Genomic DNA, 18,530 nt, shown 5'->3' on the forward strand with positions numbered 1-18,530 from the left:
TTTGTTACACATATAGCCACTTCGCACTTCATTCAAGGCATAGAAGTGCGGGTGTCACTTATGAAGCCTGTCTTTTCCTTTCCTAAGCCTGATCACAGCATTAAAAAAAAGTTCCTATTAACGGTTTCTAGTCATTGTGGAGTCTGGGGGCTATTGCTTCTTTTCTAAGAAAGTGAGAATAGGGCCCTGTGGGAAGAAACTTGCTCCAGGAACCTCCTCCCTGCTTGCCCGTTAGTCACATTCCTCCTCGAGCCAGACTCTTGGTCTTGGCAAGACTCTTTTTCTTCACTTCCTGTCTTTCTTCTTAGATTATTTCTGCCATTCTCTTTCTATGTTCTTCATTTTCCCCAGTAAAATGAAAGAGTGGCATTTCCAAGCCTTTTCATCATGGGCTTCAGCAACTCTCTCGTGAAATACATACAGTCTGACACTGAGACCCAAAGCGATTGAGTCTGCTGTTTCCTAAACCAGTCAAATTTGCACTAAGTCTAGTCAGTTCTTCCCGGTAAACGTCTCTTGCTCTTTCTGATTCCCTTCAGTAGTGAGTCATATCAGCTCCCCTTTGCTGCTTAGTGCATGTACACTCTTAATCACCTCATAACCTGCTTCTCTACCCCCATCGCCCCTATTCTCTTTTGCCAGGAAGTTAACTATCCCAAACACACTCTCATCCAGTAGTACGAAAATCAGAAATCTCTCATAGCTCTTGTTATTTACAATGTAGACTCCACAGGGTCCACAAACTCCTCTTAAAATCTCAACGTCTATCACTCTCCTACATACCCTTGACAACACAGAAATTGGGGAAGGGAAAGATGCTGTAATCATGAGAAAGAAACTTTAAAGAGCAGCAGACAACTTTCAAAGGGCAAAGATGGGAGATCTTTTATTATCTCTCAGTGCATCCTCCAAAAAGTATGCTGTCATTCTTCCAACTTCTGCACATACTAAATGGAGTTTGTTCCTTTTTAAAGATAATCTTAATCCCCTGGGGGGAAAATCATGGAACTCAAGTAAAACTTTCCTTCAGTAAAATGCACTTCAGGTTCTTACTTATTTTTTGTGAAATACAGACAACACTTTCTAACAAGATCAAATGAGCCAAATTAACATTTCTCTGTCTAGAGAAGTCCGGGCATTTATTTTTCTTTGTACTTTAGTCATGGCAGCAAGAAAACATTTGTATAGTCATACAAAGTTTGGCCAAAGCAACTGATTTAATTAAATATATGGTTGAAATGATAATGAATTTTCTCGTAAAGCTTTTTCGTTCAAGGAATACACATCTTTATTACTTCCAGCTTATTTTTTGATATTCAGATAACTGGCCTTCTCTGAATCTATAGTGAGGTCAAAACAATAGGGAAAAAAATCTATTTCCTTGATTTTGTGTTATCAAGGCATCTCTCTATTTGTCAGCAACACCTACTTCTGACACTAGCAGAAACGGCTTATGTTCATAAAAAATACATGGTCCCTTAAACTAGTTTCCATTACCTCTGTTGCTGAATCCACTGAGTGTACTTTTCCTGAACTCCACAGCACCAACGTCACAGCCAGAATAAAATGTGCGTTTGCCAATCTCCAGTCCAGCATCTGAGGGTCACATACATCAGGTCAACATTTATTACTTTGGCATATAAAGATAGAAAACAAAAGCTCAGGTAAAGCTTGTTGCAGGTGATAAACCAAATTTTTCAGCTTCTAGGTGCTTGAGTACATCACTGCAAAACTTACATAATACTTAATAGAAGCTGTCAGTCTCCTGGAATGAATTCTATTAAGGCTCATTTCCATGGAAACCTAGGCTGGGGTTGTATAGCTATAATCATAATTTGAACTAGCCAAAGTCTGAGAAATCTGGTTTGTATAATCTTATTCTTTGACTAATCCAAGGATTATAACCTCATATATCCAGGGGAAATGTGTGAAATTGACCAGGTATTAGAAAATAAGGTCCAGCGAGGTATGTGAACCTGAGAAAATGCACTGTGTCTAAAAGCATTTACATTCACAAATTCAAAAGCACCACATATCCAATAGGCAAATATATTTATGTCCTTGTGTTATGTAAAGATTTTTTAGGTTCAAAAAGTTCAAAATGGAATATATTTTCAACACATATATATATGAGAGATTACCATTGGAAAAATTTAAAAACTGATATATAAAATTTTAAAAATAAGAGTGAATTAACGATTAACTAAAAAGTGGGACAAAGTTATGAATAGGTATTTCATAGAAAAGGAAATAACCTCATGGAAAATAAGCATCCAAAAAGACATCATCCAAAAACACATACAACTTATTTAATGCAAAGAAAGAGAGACATATATCAGATGGGCAAAAATTCACAGTGAACGTTGTGAATGTTAAAATGGTGTTTGGAAACAGAAAAACACAAGTGATGCTGGTGGGGCTGGAAATGAATGCAATCATTTGGAAAAAATAGACAATATCCAGAAAAGTTGAAAATGATCATGTTCTACCTATAGCCTATTTATTTCACTTCTTGATATATACTCCAAAGGAACTCTTACATGTTTTTATGGAGAGATATATCTGAAAGTTCACAGACTCATTGTTTATAGTGGTAAAAACTGGAATCTACCCAAGTACTCTACTCAGGAGGAAATAGGTTTATCAGTTGAGGTACATCCATAGTATGGACTTAGAACAAATGGCTTAAATGTTATGTGTATTTATATGCGTGGATTTCAAAGAAAGCCACTTTGGGGGGAAGTGGGAAGTTGTAGAACAATATATAGGACATACTACCATTTACCTAAACTGCAGATACACAAAATAATTTTTTGTATTTCGAAATCTATACACATATTTAAAGTATAAATAAATGGAACTTGATTCATGACTATGATTCCCTCTTTGGAGGGAAGAAAGTAAATAGAATTATGGGGGAAACATAAGGACTTAGTTTTTTTTTCGTTTGTTTGTTTTTTCCAAAGATTTTATTTACTTATTTGAAAGAGAGAGAGACAACAAGAGGAGCTGCAGGCAGAGGGAGAGGGAGAAGTAGGCTCCCTGCTGAGGCCAGAGCTTGATCCCAAGATCCTGGGATCATGACTTGGGCCAAAGGTAGACATTCAACCGACTGGGCCACCCAGGTGCCCGGGACTTAGTTTTATTATATATATAAATATATATATATACACACACATATATATATTTAAAGCAGATATGTCTAAATAACACATTTGTTACTTCTGTGTACTAATCACAAAGATATGCCATTTATACATTTATGATTTTTTATATTAAAAAACCATTATACAGATAATTAAAGTGAATCTATGGTCTATATTGGGTCTGGGATGCCAGTTTGACTGCTGGAAAAGGGGAGGCGTTGCCTGGTTTAGGGAAGATCGCAGGCTGTGGGTTACAATAGAATAGGCCTGATGTCACTACTTGGTACATGGTATCAGAAAAGTCTCCCCCCACAACCTGCCAACTAGGTCATACATTATGAATGAGAAGTCTCAGGAAACTTTTATTTCCAAAAAAAAGTCATTTGGAAAGCTGCTGGGATCAAAAAGGATGGGCTGCTTAGATGGATCTGAAGAACTGGGTTTGAGTCTCCTTGTGGCTTTAGTATTAGTGATGTTGGATGTGCGATACTTCCTCTAACTGAGCTTTGTTTTTAGTATTCATGAAGCAAGGAGTAGTTCTCACTTCAAAAGAACTTTGATAGGATTCTACTGATTCATGTAAACTTCTTTATCCCGTAATATATTTATCATTTTAAGTGAAAGAACACTGATGAGCTATTACTAAGTATTTCTTTAGTAACTACATTTGCTTTGGTGTGACCCAAGATTTTTTACGACTTCCTTATAATACTCTTACTGTGAAATCTTATTGTAGATTTTAGCAATAAAATGTTGTAACCTTGTAAATTTGTTGTAAACAAAAATTGTTGTGAAATTGTAAAATGTTGTAACATAAAATGTTGTAACATTGTAGATCTAGCAATAAAGACTATCTGCTAGAATATAGACAGATAAGTGTTTTCTTATAGACAACGTTGCATCTGTGTGAAGCATCGCTATTGACATTTAAAATAAAAACATATTTTAGCGATGTTGATAACATTTATCAAATATAATTTCAGTTTTCATGTTATGTTGTCCAAACTAATTCTTCAGGATGCCACCAATAAATATTTTGGACTCTTGTAATGTCAATTACTAGTTACTTCTCTATATGCCACCCTTTCTGGAAGGGTGCAGTAAATTCTCTGTTCTCTTTCTGACAAATTGATATCTGAGCTGAGTATTTTTATAAATATCAAAAAGTAATAAATCATGTCGATAACTCTAAATTGAGACAGTAGAAAAAAACAAGAAAGAATATAACAGCTATCTGGTAAAAAGATGAACAAAAATCACATTACCTATTCTTTAGAATATGTGTCACAGAATCATATTTTTCCCCTTCTGATTATGCTGATGTCTCTTTAACTTTCCTCAATGTAAAAGAAGATCTATCAAAACTTTAACTATTTTAAATATGATTTCATATTTCTGGCATATCTTTATTTCTTAAAAATAGCTCTTTCATTCAAAGATAAAGTAAAATTGTGATGTTTTGCTCCCTCATTTTTTTATCATGTTGAAAACAGTTTACAAAGTGTAAAACTGCCCAGTTTTATAAGCCTTTCCATGCAGATTTCCTTTAACTATTTTTATGTACGTTTCACAAACCAGGTTTCTCTTCATTTCTGAAATATTATAAACGGCACAGGATGATGGGCATTTAAAATATTGATGATTATGTTTGAGGCATATATTTTTGTGCTTGGGTGTATACAGGAAAAATGTTGTAATGTATCATCTTACAGATAACCACATCCTGATTATTTGGATAGGGGGATGTAAAAATAAGTGCCGAGTTTGAATACACACATTTAATGGTTTAAACCCATGCTTGTAGCCAGTTAACCAAAAGGCCAAGTTCCTAAATATGGCAGTTGGTACACTAATGAAAACAAACACCCTGGCACCTGCCACACAAAAGACATTTGATTAACTCGTTGAAACTTGATTGCCACAAAATTAGAAACAGAGGAAATTATAGGGAGGGAAGGGAAAGAGTAGGTTCAGCTCCATTTCCCTATTTTGTTGATACTGGATAAATATAGCCTATGATTTAAAATCTAGTTGGCCCCATGTACACTCCAAATCACAGAAAGAAAGCTGAAGGATGTTCATTATAGGAATACACCAGAGTGGAGATGTTTGCAAAGTTTTCAGGACATCAGTAATTTGGATTGAGCGATTTTTGAATAATATTCCTCTGGCTAGTGAGGAGCTTCAACAGAGACAGTGAGCACGGGATCTGCCTTACAGAATTAGGCGCTTCCTCTACTTGTTGTCAGCCAATCGGTTTACTATGTTCTTGCATTTTCACATTTTAAATAATACTGCTGAATAAACAAATATTCATGTTGTGTAACCTCGCAAACTTTGTTTTAAAGACCTTTCCACATGTCAGAATTATAACCCAAAGAGATTCTCCAAACTCTAGCTGGAATGGCAGTGAGGAGAGCAAGGTTGTTGGGGTGTGTGTGTGTGTGTGTGTGTGTGTGTGTGTGTGTGTGAAGTTTTGTCATTTAAGTTTTGGAAGCAACGTGCATTGTATATTCCTTAAAGGAACATTGAACATGCATACTGGCATATTAAAGGCTCTGAAAATACAGTAGCAAATAAATTATTTAATTACATGTAGGCTAGAATTAAATGAGAATTCTGTTAAAATGAGGAAAGATGTTTGCATTGTTAAGAATTAGTGAGGTAATGAGTCGTTGTTCTTACTAAAAAAAATCTCTCACTTGGGCTGAGGCAGAAAAAAAGAAAAGATCAAGAACCACAGATCTAAAAGAGAGCAAACAGGAATGAAAGGATGTGTTAGAGTAAGAAGTTAAACTGAAAAGAGAAAGAGTGTGAGCCAATATCTGATTGCATGTACTTTTTAATCACACTTTTAAACTATCTATCTTGAAGGTTGGTGTTGAAAAAAAACAAACTACTCTGGTGATTTAGAAAATTTCCCTTCAACCTGAGACTTTGTCATTAATGTCTGACTAATGGATAGTAGATCTATTAGAAAGTCTCAAAAGTACTGAGTTTGGGAATTTTTAATTTACTCCAGTAACTTTTGGGATTTTTAAATTTACCCTAGTTACTTGATTGGAAATATTCAAAATAAACTTTACTGCACCCTTATTTTCAACAAAAACTAAAAATAAAGGGCTTAAAGATAAAGGATAAAAGATTACAAAGTAATTAAAACTTTATATCTTTTAAGTGTAATTTAATAGGACATGTAAAGTGTTCCTGGTTCCGACACTATGAAATGACCCTATGTGCCTTGTCCCCATCCCCCTCTACACCCACACTACTCGCTGTCTTCTTAGAAAGTGATGGTGAGTATCTAAGCAATTGGTGTCGGTTTGGCCGTGAGTAAATCTATAAAACAATAAGTTCAGTGTGCCCAGCACCATGCTCCATAAGTTATAGTCATCCAGGTCTTTTGTTAACAAAGGAAAGCTTCAGGAAGAGTAGATAACAGAGTGACTATCCTTTTTTTTTTTTTTTTAAATTTCAAAAGAGGACAATATAAAATAAAATATAAATAAATATAAATAAAATATAAAATAGGGACAATGCTTACACAAAGTTCTTGTGGCTCACCGTGGTAGAAAGACCTGCTCCAGGTCTGGAGAGACTCGGGCTCTGCCTTGGCTTGACCATATCGCTTAGGCAAACCCTTTCCTTTCTAGGCTGAGTGAAATGTGTTTGGTCTAAATGACTTCTAATGTTTTTTAAAAGTCTGTTGGTGTATCTGGCTCTTTTCTGGTGTAAATGCAGACATTGTACATAATGATAACAGTTGGTGCAGCTTTATCTAGAAAGGCCGTTCTTCTGTCCCTCAAATCAGCCAGTCTATGCATAAGATTGTCTCCAGGTTTTGACATGAACATGTTCCTCTTGAATTTAAAGTATTTCCAGCTGAAAAGGGGGAGGGCCTCCAAATTTTTCATTTTAAGATGTCATTTATAGTAAAAAAAAAATTCCATTTTATGCGTGTATTTTAGGAGGAAAAAAATGTTATGAATTAAATTATGACATGCTATCAAGTATAAGACTCATTCCAATTTCTGAGAGGTTAAAATGTGCATCAGAATGGATGAAATATGATACATCTAATGTACTTTCAAACGCTTACTTGTTTTTTTATCATGCTTAAGTCATTATGCTGAGTATTTTTAAAAATATAACTCTTTCAGTCAATAAATAAGTATTCAATAACATTAGAAAAATATTTGTGTGATGATGAAGAAAAAGCTCTGAATTAGATTTGAAGGATAAAGAGAAGTGTCCTTGCTGTGTTATATATTGGTCTGGTGACCCTGAACAAGATGCTTAAATTATCAAAATTGTCTAATAAAACTCACTTTATGGGGTACCTGGATGGCTCAGTGGGTTAAAGCCTCTGCCTTCAGCTCAGGTCATGATCCCAGGGTCCTGGGATCGAGCCCCGCATCGGGCTTTCTCTCCGCAGAGAGCCTGCTTCCCTTCTTCTCTCTCTGTCTGTCTCTCTGCCTACTTGTGATCTCTGTCTGTCAAATAAATAAATAAAAAATCTTTAAAAAGAAAAAAAACAACTTACTTTATGAATTCACATTTCAATTTCAGCTAATTGAAAATTATTTAATTAAATTACAAATAGCATAAATGTTATATGGATGTGGTTTAGGATTGCCACATAACAGCAATAAGTACCTTTAATCATATATTTAATATTATTTACTGAAAATGTATAAAGATATAATTATTTATGAAAAAACCTTATCACTTTTATTCTTATTTTATGATAGGTAAAACATTTTCAATGGGAACTCTAAATTGTCCATGAATAGCTTTGTAAACTATAAGATAATGTGAAAAAATTAATTACAGGCTATTAAGAGGGTTATAATTAGGCTGAAGGTAGATCTTTGAAGCCAAATCCTTCCAGGGAACTTAAAGCTTATACTCGACAAGCCAATAGGGAACTGAAAATTGGGGAGCATTCATAAAGACAACCTGAAACACTTATTTTAAACAATCAAGAGGTGCAACATTTATGTTAAACAACCAAGAGCCATTTTACATAATACAGATAATTCTGCTATTTCAATGAGTGGCGATATTTGAACAGAGTGGTAAGAAGACTGCTACTATTTTTCTTTGAAGAGTGGAATAGCCAGGTGTTTGAGACACTTGCTTGCTGGAAGACAAAGACTCAGACCAGGTAATCTGTAGGTCTCTTCCTTCCTGTAGTTCAATTCCCCTGCCTCTGGCGAATTTGGCCCCACAAACAAGAGAATCCAGTGTAGCTGTGGCACTTAGAACTTAAGGAGTGGGGAATTGCTTTTGGATCCTCACAAATAAAAGACTTAAAATCACTAAGGGTTTTTGCCCTAAAACAATTTGAATTAGAAGTTGTAGCTACCACACACACACACACACACACACACACACACACACACACATACACACACACACACACACACACACACATATATATATATATAATCTATATCATTCTCACAAATATATATCGGAGAAAAATGCTCGTGTTGCTGAGACGTTTATTTAAAATTCCTTCTGTAAAATTTGTTATTTTCAGTAAATTGTGTGGTGGATATTTTGCTTTCTGTTTCCAGTATGATCCTGAAAGAAAGGTGTGAATTGAGACAGCAGTTTAACATTTCCTTTTTTGTTTGTTTGTTTTAATTAAAATATCAGGAACATGTTCTTTCTCATTTTTCATTGCTTTTCAGTAGCCAACAGTAAGTTTTCCAAAATCACAGAGCCGGTTAGAAGAGCCAGAAAAGCAACTTACGTTTTCAGACTCTCAGTTTCATGCTCCTTCAAGTATAACCAATTTGTAAAAGTCTAAAACATTTTTCCATCTCCAAAACAAACTGCTTATAAAGTAAATTTTACTTATAAAGTAAAATGTTTATGAATGACGCTTTCTTCACGTGGCAGGCACCTGCATTTTAAAAGGACTTTCTCTGAATGTTATGAATCAGGAAGGATGACAATTACTACTATACATATGTTAATTGATTTTACTCTATTTGGCACCCTTTTCATCCTTTTTTAAAGACACTATAGCCTTCGAAAATTTCAAAATTCTGTTGTTAAATCTCTTTTTTGCTTGGTTGGAATTTTTAATCATACTACTAATCTCTTTCTTGCAAAAATTTAAGAAGAAAATCTATAATGACACTTTAAAGGAAGATTGCATCACTAAAAAGCTCAGGTAAATATATTTAACAAGGTATTTTGAGTCAACATGATGTGCTGAATGAATGAACGAATGAAGCAGCCTCATGTGGGAGGTAAATAGGAATGCAGAGCAGATATTAACATTCCAGCTTTATTGATATGGAAACTACACTTGGATAGGGGAAGAGATTTGCCCAAATTGCACAATCACAGTAATATGTGGTGAAGTTCATGCCAGAATTCCAGTAAGTCCATTCATGTTTCACATCTCAGATTCTCATTCTAACAAAAGCAACATGAATCAATATTCTCCAATAATTATCCCAGCTGTGTTTAAGATTTCTCCTTATCAAAGCTTAATTTGTGCTTAGATCCCTGAATTAATGCAAGTTCCTTGAAATAAAATGATTTCACCTGGAAACAGAAAAAAACATTTAGTGTATGATTATAGACAATTCTGCTAAGGGGATTTGTGGTTTAATTCTAATGCTTTATAATGAAAAAAACAAGAGTCGTTAAAATTATGGATAGGGAAGAGCTGGTAGAGTTGTACATAAATGTGCTGCTTGGCCATTTGATACATGGGGAATTTTTTATCTGTCCTAAAAAGACTTTCAAGAGATAAATGCAATTAAAGATGGCACATAGGAGCCTCAGGATATTGTGGAACATTACCACCTCCTTTACCTTTTACCCCATTTTGTACCTACGTATAATATTTAATAAAAATATTAACTTACAGTTTAATTACATTAAACTAACCAATATAGTCAATTAAAAAATACTGCCTAAAATGTACGTGAAGAGCAAAAATATAAATTTTTATCATATCCCAAAGGATGCACTTATTAGGTATATAATCAAGCTCCAGAAATATAAAAGTGAGTAATACACCCTCCCTGTCTTCTAGCTGCTCCCAGCCTGGTCAAAGTGGAGACCCCTGGACTGCTTGCCCTGCCCTGGAATTTCTTCCTGCAACACCAGACTCTTCCTAGAATGTTTCCATTTCTTTCAAGTACGACTGTTGTAAGTAACCATTTTTTAAACATTTGCATAGTACTTTATTATTTTGAAATTAATTTATCTCCTTTCATCACCACATCAATCATGCTTGATCTACATGAAAACTACTATAATTGTACTTTTTAAAATAGATGTACTGAGATAAGCTGAGTTACTTTTGAATACTGGTATCCTAATTCCTTGTACTGCGTGTACACTTTCTCTTTTTTAAAGATTTTATTTATTTATTTGTCGGAGGGAGAGAGTGCACAAGCGGGACAGGGGGTAGGCAAAAGGAGAAGTGGACTCTCCACTGAGCAGGAAGCCTGATGCTAGACTGGATTCCAGGACTGGGATGATGACCTGAGCTGAGGATACACACTCAATTGATAGCTACTCAGGCGTCCTATGTATATACTTTCTAATACAATGAAGTCAATTAGTAGAAAGAGATCGGTCCTTAAGTTACATAGATATGGATATGATTCTTGACTGGACATGCTACTTAGCTTCTCTATCTTAATATTTTCCTCAGGAAAATGGGGCACAGATTTACTCTGTGGGTTTATTATAAGGATTACAAATAGTACAAGTGACTAGCACAAATTAATTATGCAAATAATAGCTACCATTATCCTGATATTGCCTTCTAAATTTGGCCACTTAACAAAATATGCCATGCTACTTTTTTGTTATGAAAAATATTTTCTTTATCCTTGTTCATTTTAAGAAACAAAGTTACTTGATATCTAGAATTATGACAAGGTGGTAGAAAATAAATTTTAACAAAGTAACAGTGAATGAGGGAGGAAATTTCACCAGAGTTATAAGTGACAACCACTCCAGAATTTGGTGTTACAGAATATTATGCATTAACATTAATTTCAGCAATAATATTTTAATGAAACATGTTTATGAAAATATTAGCATACAACAGAATATCATAACGGGAAGAAAACAAAGGGAATTAATCTCAGTTATACTCAAAACATAAGTATTTAAGTTCTAATTACAGTAACAAAAGTGAATTTTTAATTGAATTTTAATATAATTTTATATGATACATATTTTTGTTGTATAGTTCATAAGAAATCTTTATTGACTTTTTAAAAAAATTCTATGTTGTTAAGATGATCATTTTCACACTTTTTGTGATATTGATGGTGTAGCATAGTTATCTGTGTCATGAAAGCAAACCTACCATGGATATTATGGGAATGAAGGATCTTGTCACTGGAACTAGCCTTAGCAGGGAAGAGCTGGGAAGGAATGGACCACAGAGAAGGCAGAGGAAGAGAGCATGTCTCTTAGAGCTCTGGTGTGGATAGACAAGTCAGAGTCCACAGGGAAATGCGACCACTAAAGTGGTCCCATCTGACTTGGTAAGTCAACAGCCAGGTTGCCATTAGTGGCATAGATGATATTTTAAAAGTTCACTTTTTTAGGGGCAAATGGGTGCTCAGTTGGTTTAATGTCTGCCTTCTGCTTAGTTCATGATCCCAAGGTCCTGGAATCGAGCCCCTCATTGGGCGCCTTGCTCAGTGGTGAGTCCACTTCTCCCTCTCCCATCTATCTGCCACTTCCCTGCTTGTGCACTCTCTCTGTCAAATAAATTAAAAAACAAATTAAAAAATTAAAGGAAATAAAAGTGGATTTTCCACATGGTTACAGCCTTATGTGTCATGGGAACATAGATTTCAGAAAGGGAGGGGATGCTCTTTGGAAACTGTTGAATTTAACACTCTCAACAATGAGAGAGCAAGGCTCAGAGACAGTTAAGCTGGCCAAGGGAGAAGAGATGAAGGAAAGAGTTAAGATGGATAAAAAAGAGGAGGGAGCATGGTGAAGCATAGCGGAAGAACTATTCCTGTGGGAGCAGCCTCCTATGGAGGACTAGACTGATGAGACACTGATAAGGGTAAGGCTAGGCAACAGCCAGTTCAAGCCAACCAAGGCACCGGGCAATTACTGGCAGGTGATGCTAACTACTGTTCCAGAGAGGTACTCTGACAACTATCTGGCAAAACAAGAGGGAAGGCTCAGTTAAAAGAGACCTCCAAAGAAGAGAGATCTCAGCTACAGAGAAGTATCCAGGGCTAGGAAAGAACTTAGGGCTCTTTTATTACCTCCCAGTATCCAGGGGGGAATGAAGCCCTGGGAAGGCCGAGTGAAAGGTGCTGAAGTCAGGACTGGGATTAGAAGTCTGTTTCCTGACCCCAAAACTATGTTCCTCTGAGGCCAGCAGAGTCTCTAAGCAGTCTGTAAGCAGTTGTCCAATAGGTAGAGATGCCAGTAGATGAAATATAGACAGGAGGATTAAATTAAGTGATGTGTAAAGATGAAGCCCAAGATACTGTGAAACTGAGACTTCATTCTTTAATATAGGAAAACGGGATGATGTGGGAGCTTCCCTTGGTCATTCTCCCACTCAATAGCCCTGGTACTTCCAGCTCTCTCGTCTCTTTCCTTAGTAACAGGATATTATTGAGCCCAGCTCTGGGTTTAAGACTTGCCTGAAGCTATAAACTACATAGTGACAAAGTTGGGACAGTGTTTTGGGACTGCTTACTTTGAGTTCTATTCTTTTGGGACAAGTTCAATTAATTTAATTTTATTAATCAAAAGTTCAAATCATTGAAAGTATTTGAATAAGAATTTAAAATTATATTTCTGAGGACCCTAAATCTAGTCTGCTAAATATATCTACTTCTCTACTGCCCATGATTCGTTATATAGGAATCACTTCAAAACTCTAAGAAAAAAAGGGGAGAAACAAATGTCAACTTCAACTTATTGAATGACACCACAGAGCGATTCACTTACACAGAGGAGACTTGAATTCATATCCATGGGAAAGTTTCTTTAGAAAAATTTCCTAAGAGTGATAAAGAGTAGTATCAAAATAAAAAGACACACACTGTGCCTGAAGTTTTTGGGGAGACCTCTCAATTTATACCTTATACGGGCATTAAAATCATCATAAATTTTTGTTAAAATTATTTAATTTCTAGAAAGGTAACTTAGAAACAAATAGTTATCACATTCCTAAACCTATAGAGTCTATCATTGTAATTTGAAGGAACAATATTTTGCATGGGCAAAACTGAATTAATTGAGTATACACTAATCCCACAGATCAAAACCTGAAATAAAGTTTTAAATTTGTTGTTAAACACAACTCAAATGTATGTGTCAGATTAACTCTCAATTCAATCATTTAATAGCAAAAGCACTTCACATACAAAAGGGTAGACATGATTTCAGTCCACTCTAAACTGTTATTAATATCATACGTGTATATGTGAGTTTCACAAGAAGAAAAACAGAGGATACTTTAGGTTTGAAGAATATAGAATATTGACTTTAGAATTTGATTAATTTAGGAATATATCTTAAGTTCCAACTTCGATAGAAATAAAGATGAGAGAAACCTTTCTTTTCTACCTAGGCTTTTAAAAGTAGACCACTTTCATACATTTAAACATTTACTAAATTAGGCATCTTCAATAGTCTTAAGCAAACTTAAGACTATTAGTATATATAGAGAATCATTATCTTGAGTTGTCCTTCTTTTTGTTTTGAAATGGTAAAGAAAAGCAATGAATAACCTAACAAATATCAAATGTCTGAACAATTAGCTCCTCCTTAATTTTGTATTAAAAATTATCTTCTTAGATTTTCTACTCATTTTAGAGAGGGAAATATTCCCCAAAACATTCAAAATCAAGATATAATAAAACATTTAAGAAGTATGTGAAAATAAAAAAAAAGTAGCTCAAAGAAAAAAAAAAACACTAGATTTTTCTCATAGCTTTTAAATTTAACTTACCTTGTGAAAAATCAGGAGATTCTAACTTTAGAGTCCTCTCTGTGCAGTTTCTCCCAAACTCAGCCCTGATGGTGAGTTTTCTCTCTGAGTTTTTATAGTTTCAGTTATACACCCCTTACTCCAATCCCTGCCTTTGCTTTCTCTTACATCATTTCTAGATTTTCCACTGAACATTTTCCCAAGCCTCTTTTCAATCTCTCCCCCCACTCTCTTACTTTATTTCTCTCAGTCTTTCTCTTTCCTTCTCCTACTCTTCTCCATATTTATTTTATCTATTGCTTTGATCACGGTATTTAAATAGCACAGGATCTTGGGCTCTGGAAAATTTAAGTATACATTTATTATGGTGTTCAGCCTTAGACACATCATTTCTCCCTGAGGTTTTAGTCTAGCTCGGATAATTACGAATCATATTTGGGAAACAAAAATGCACTAGGAGTTGTCAGAAAGAAACTCACTAGGGTATTTCAAAGTAAGATTTATGGAGATTATAATCAGAGACCCAAACTGATTTACTGGTGTATTTTTTGGACCTTTAAATGCAATGATCATCTATGGAAATGGTGAGTGGTTTCAGCCTCGGTCAGGTGCACAGTGCTGTGTCAGTGAAACTGACAGCGACTTCAGAATTAACATTGCTATACTGGGAAGGTTGTCACTAACAAACCTATAAATACTGAACTGCGACATGTGGGCTATAAATGCAGATGTTGTAATCATTCTTATCTTTCCCAGCTCTCCAGTATTTTAATTTCTTTTCACCAAAACATTCCTGCCTCTGTCTCAAAGTTTTCTTCTTTCCCATTTCCTACTAAGCACATTTGCAACCTTACCCACACAGATTGTAAAAAGATAAGTTATTAAGTCCTAGAAGTATTATGCTGTTAGATCATTATTAGCGCATTTGATTCAACACTAGGTCTGCATCTGACAGATAAGGAAACTGAGGCTAGATACATTAAGTGACTTTATAAGGCCACAGCTAGGAACTAGTAGTAGAACCAGATTTCAAATACATATCTTAATTCCATATCCAGTTCTTGTTCTGCAGCTTCATTCTGTCTCACTTTTTAAAAAGCTAGAAAAGGAATCCAAGCCAGATTATGTTTTGTGCAAATAGAAATAAAATTGTTCTTTTTGGTTTTGTTTTAAAACTCATTTAAAAAAATAGTCACCAGTGTAGAAACTATTACATGGTTAATTTGGATCTAGATGGGGAACTGACCAGAGCACACTGAATTGGTGGGACAGTAAAATACATTTTTTTTTTTTTGAAGGGTTTCCAGGGATAACATATGTCTCAACAAGCTTGAAATTTGAGTAGTTGGCAGGGAGAGTTCACAAGTCAAGATAAAAATACAGCCTTAATTGTGGACCCTTGTTTAGACATTAGTGCCATAAAACGATTATGTGAGCTTGAATCCACATGATGGAAAACTCTCAGTATAGATTTAACGGACGCATTGTAATGCTATAAGAAGCCAATATTCTTGACGTACCTTCTACCCTTATTTGAAATGCCTCTCTCAGCATGCTGACAAGTGATATCTGCGGCTGATTTATTCCAGATCTGTTCCTGCTTAGACAGTCCAAGGATTCCACCCTATTTGTGGATTTTGTTGACCTAATTCAAAAGTTTGACTTAACTGTTCTGCAGCAGTAGAAATAGCAAGTTTATTCCAGGAACATAACCATGGTACATTTAAGCCATTTATACAGGGTTCTGCACATTATATATCCCTATGTAAATTGCTTATGCATTTATACATGATAGGGAAATTCTGTTACCTTGAAAGACAGAGTAGAAACAGGAACATATGAAGAAACTGAAAGAGAATATGCATCCAGTGATAGAAGGGAGAGACTAAGATGAGAAAGGGAGAAAATATTAATGAAAAATTTTCAGTTATTGTATCATTATTTAATTTGCATAAAAACCTTGCCAAAGAGGTATTACTATTCATATTTAACAGATGAAAAAAAGAACTAACTCTCAAATATGTGCAATGCATAGTCCAAGGGCTCACAGCTACAAAATGATGGAATCAGGAGTTGAACCTCACTTCTGTATCTATCAGGATTGTGACAGTAAAGGGATGGCATGTTGAAATGGAATAATTTGAGGAGAATTTAATGTGGGCAAGGTGTAGAGGAACCAAAGAGGATAGCAGAGTACAGAGAACCAATAATAGCAAGTATCCCTAGTCTTGAAGGCTTAAAGGTAAGTAGAGACAGAGGGATATGGGTAGACAAATTGCTTGGCAGAAATGTGACCTTTCCTCAAGGGACACAGCCAGTCAAGAGCAAACTACAGGGGAGGGAACTTGGGAAATAAACACCAAAATTTCACTCTGCTTTCTCAGTATAATCTCGTATTTTGTTTACCTTCAGTCGAACCCAACTGGAAAAGGGATTGAATGGGGGTAGATAAAAGACCCAGCACATTATTTAACCTCAAAACTGTGTTAGAAGACATTCAAATGAGTTCCTTTGTGAAGACCAGCGTGACCGCAAAAGCCACGATTTACCTGAATTAAAATCTGATACTTCTTAACATTTTTTCCAAGTCAAGTTTATTGAGATGAGATTTAAACACACAAAATCTGACCTTTAAAATGTAGTTTTAGGAGTTTTGACAAATGTAAACATTATGTAACCTCCACTAAAATCAAGATATAGACTTTGTCTATATGGCCCCCACCAAATCTCCTTCCTGTCTCTTCACAGTCAAACCAATACCCAACCACCAGGTCCTGGTAACCACCGATTTGATTCTGTCCCTATGATTTTGCCTTTTCCAGAAGGTTGTAGGAAATTATACAGTGTGTAGTCATTGGTGTCTGGCTTATTTCAGTTAGAATAAAGCTTCTGTGATTTATCCATGCTGCTAAATGTATCAACACTTTTTTCTTCTTAACAAGAGTGTGTGCTATTGGATTGGATGTACCACAATGTACTTATTCATTCACGAGTCAGTGAAAATTTGGGTAGTTTCCACTTTGGAGTGATTATGAATAAAGTTGCCATAAACATTAATGTAGAAGTCCTTGAGTTGATATTTATGCTTTCATTTCACCTGGACAAATACATATACTGGATTTCTAAATCATGTTGGGAATGTATGTTTAACTTCATATGAAATAGTGAACCCGATTTCCAAAGTGGTTCTATCATTTTCATTCTTACCAGATATGTATGAGCATTCCATTTGCTCAGCACCCTTGTTACCATCTGATATTCATTGCCATTTTCAAAAATTTAGCCATTCTAATAAATGGATCCTGGTATCTCACTGTGTTTTCATTTGAATTTTCTTAATGACTAATGCTGCTGAGAATCTTTTCATGTACTTATTTCCCATTTGTATATTTCTGGTGAATGTTCAAATCTTTTGCTTAATATTCAGTTGTAAGAGTTCTTGATCTATCTGGACAAAAGAATTTTATAAGATTTGTTTCGCAATGTTTTTTCACTCTGTGACTTTTCTTTTCACTATCATAACATTTTCTTCCACAAAGTAGGTATTTTTTTTTAAGATTTTATTTATTTATTTGACCGAGAGAGATCATAAGTAGGCAGAGAGGCAGACAGAGAGAGTGAGAGGGAAGCATGCTCCCTGCTGAGCAGAGAGCCCGATGTGGGACTCATCCCAGGACCCTGAGATCATGACCTGAGCCGAAGGCAGCAGCCCAAACCACTGAGCCACCCAGGCGCCCCACACAAAGTAGGTATTTTTAATTTGATAAAGTCCAATTGAGCATTTTTAATTGATCATGCTTTTTGTGCTCTAAGAAATCATTCTGATCCCTTTTATGTAGAGCTTTGATTTCCCCTGACAATTTTTCAATTTTTAAAAGCATATAAATCTTGCACATATTTTGTTAAATTTATTCCTGTTTAATTTTTTTGTTGAGGTATAATTGACATATAATATCATATTACTTTCAAGTGTGCAATGTAATGATTTGATATTTGTGTACACTACGAAATGATCACAATAGTTATCACTGATCTCCACACAAAATCATAATTTTTTTCTTTTGATGAGAATTTCAAGAGTTACTTTCTTGGCAGCTTCCAAATATGCAGTACAATACTATTAACTATGGTCTCCATGCTGTACATTACATCCCCATAACTTATTTATTTTATAACTAGAAGTTTGTACCTCTTGGCCCTTTGACCTGCTTTACCAGTTTTATCCACCTTCAACCCCTTACTCCCTAGTGAATTATAACCTTGATGCCACTTGGTCATGACGTATTATCCTTTTCTGGATTTGATGTGATACTACTTTTTAAGGGTCTTTATTAATGAGGGGTATAGGTCCTTTATCTCTTTAAAATATATATTTCAAGTTTTGGTAACAGGTCTCATAAAATGATTGGGAAGAACTACAT

At 35.1% G+C, this 18,530-nt stretch overlaps 1 protein-coding gene across 1 annotated transcript in view; it reads right to left on the bottom strand.

Moving 5' to 3' along the window:
• The window catches only part of OSTN (osteocrin), a 44,264-nt gene extending 30,050 nt beyond the window's left edge, over positions 1-14,214 (bottom strand). The window contains exons 1-2 of the mRNA XM_046001451.1: positions 14,131-14,214; positions 1,498-1,596 (exon numbers count right to left, since the gene is read on the bottom strand). Coding sequence (XP_045857407.1) covers positions 1,498-1,596 — 99 coding nt within the window. The 5' untranslated portion in view covers positions 14,131-14,214. The remainder of the gene's footprint in view (positions 1-1,497; positions 1,597-14,130) is intronic.
• Positions 14,215-18,530: the final 4,316 nt, after the last annotated feature.

This window comes from Meles meles, chromosome 4 (assembly GCF_922984935.1).
Source record: "Meles meles chromosome 4, mMelMel3.1 paternal haplotype, whole genome shotgun sequence".
NCBI lineage: Eukaryota > Metazoa > Chordata > Mammalia > Carnivora > Mustelidae > Meles > Meles meles.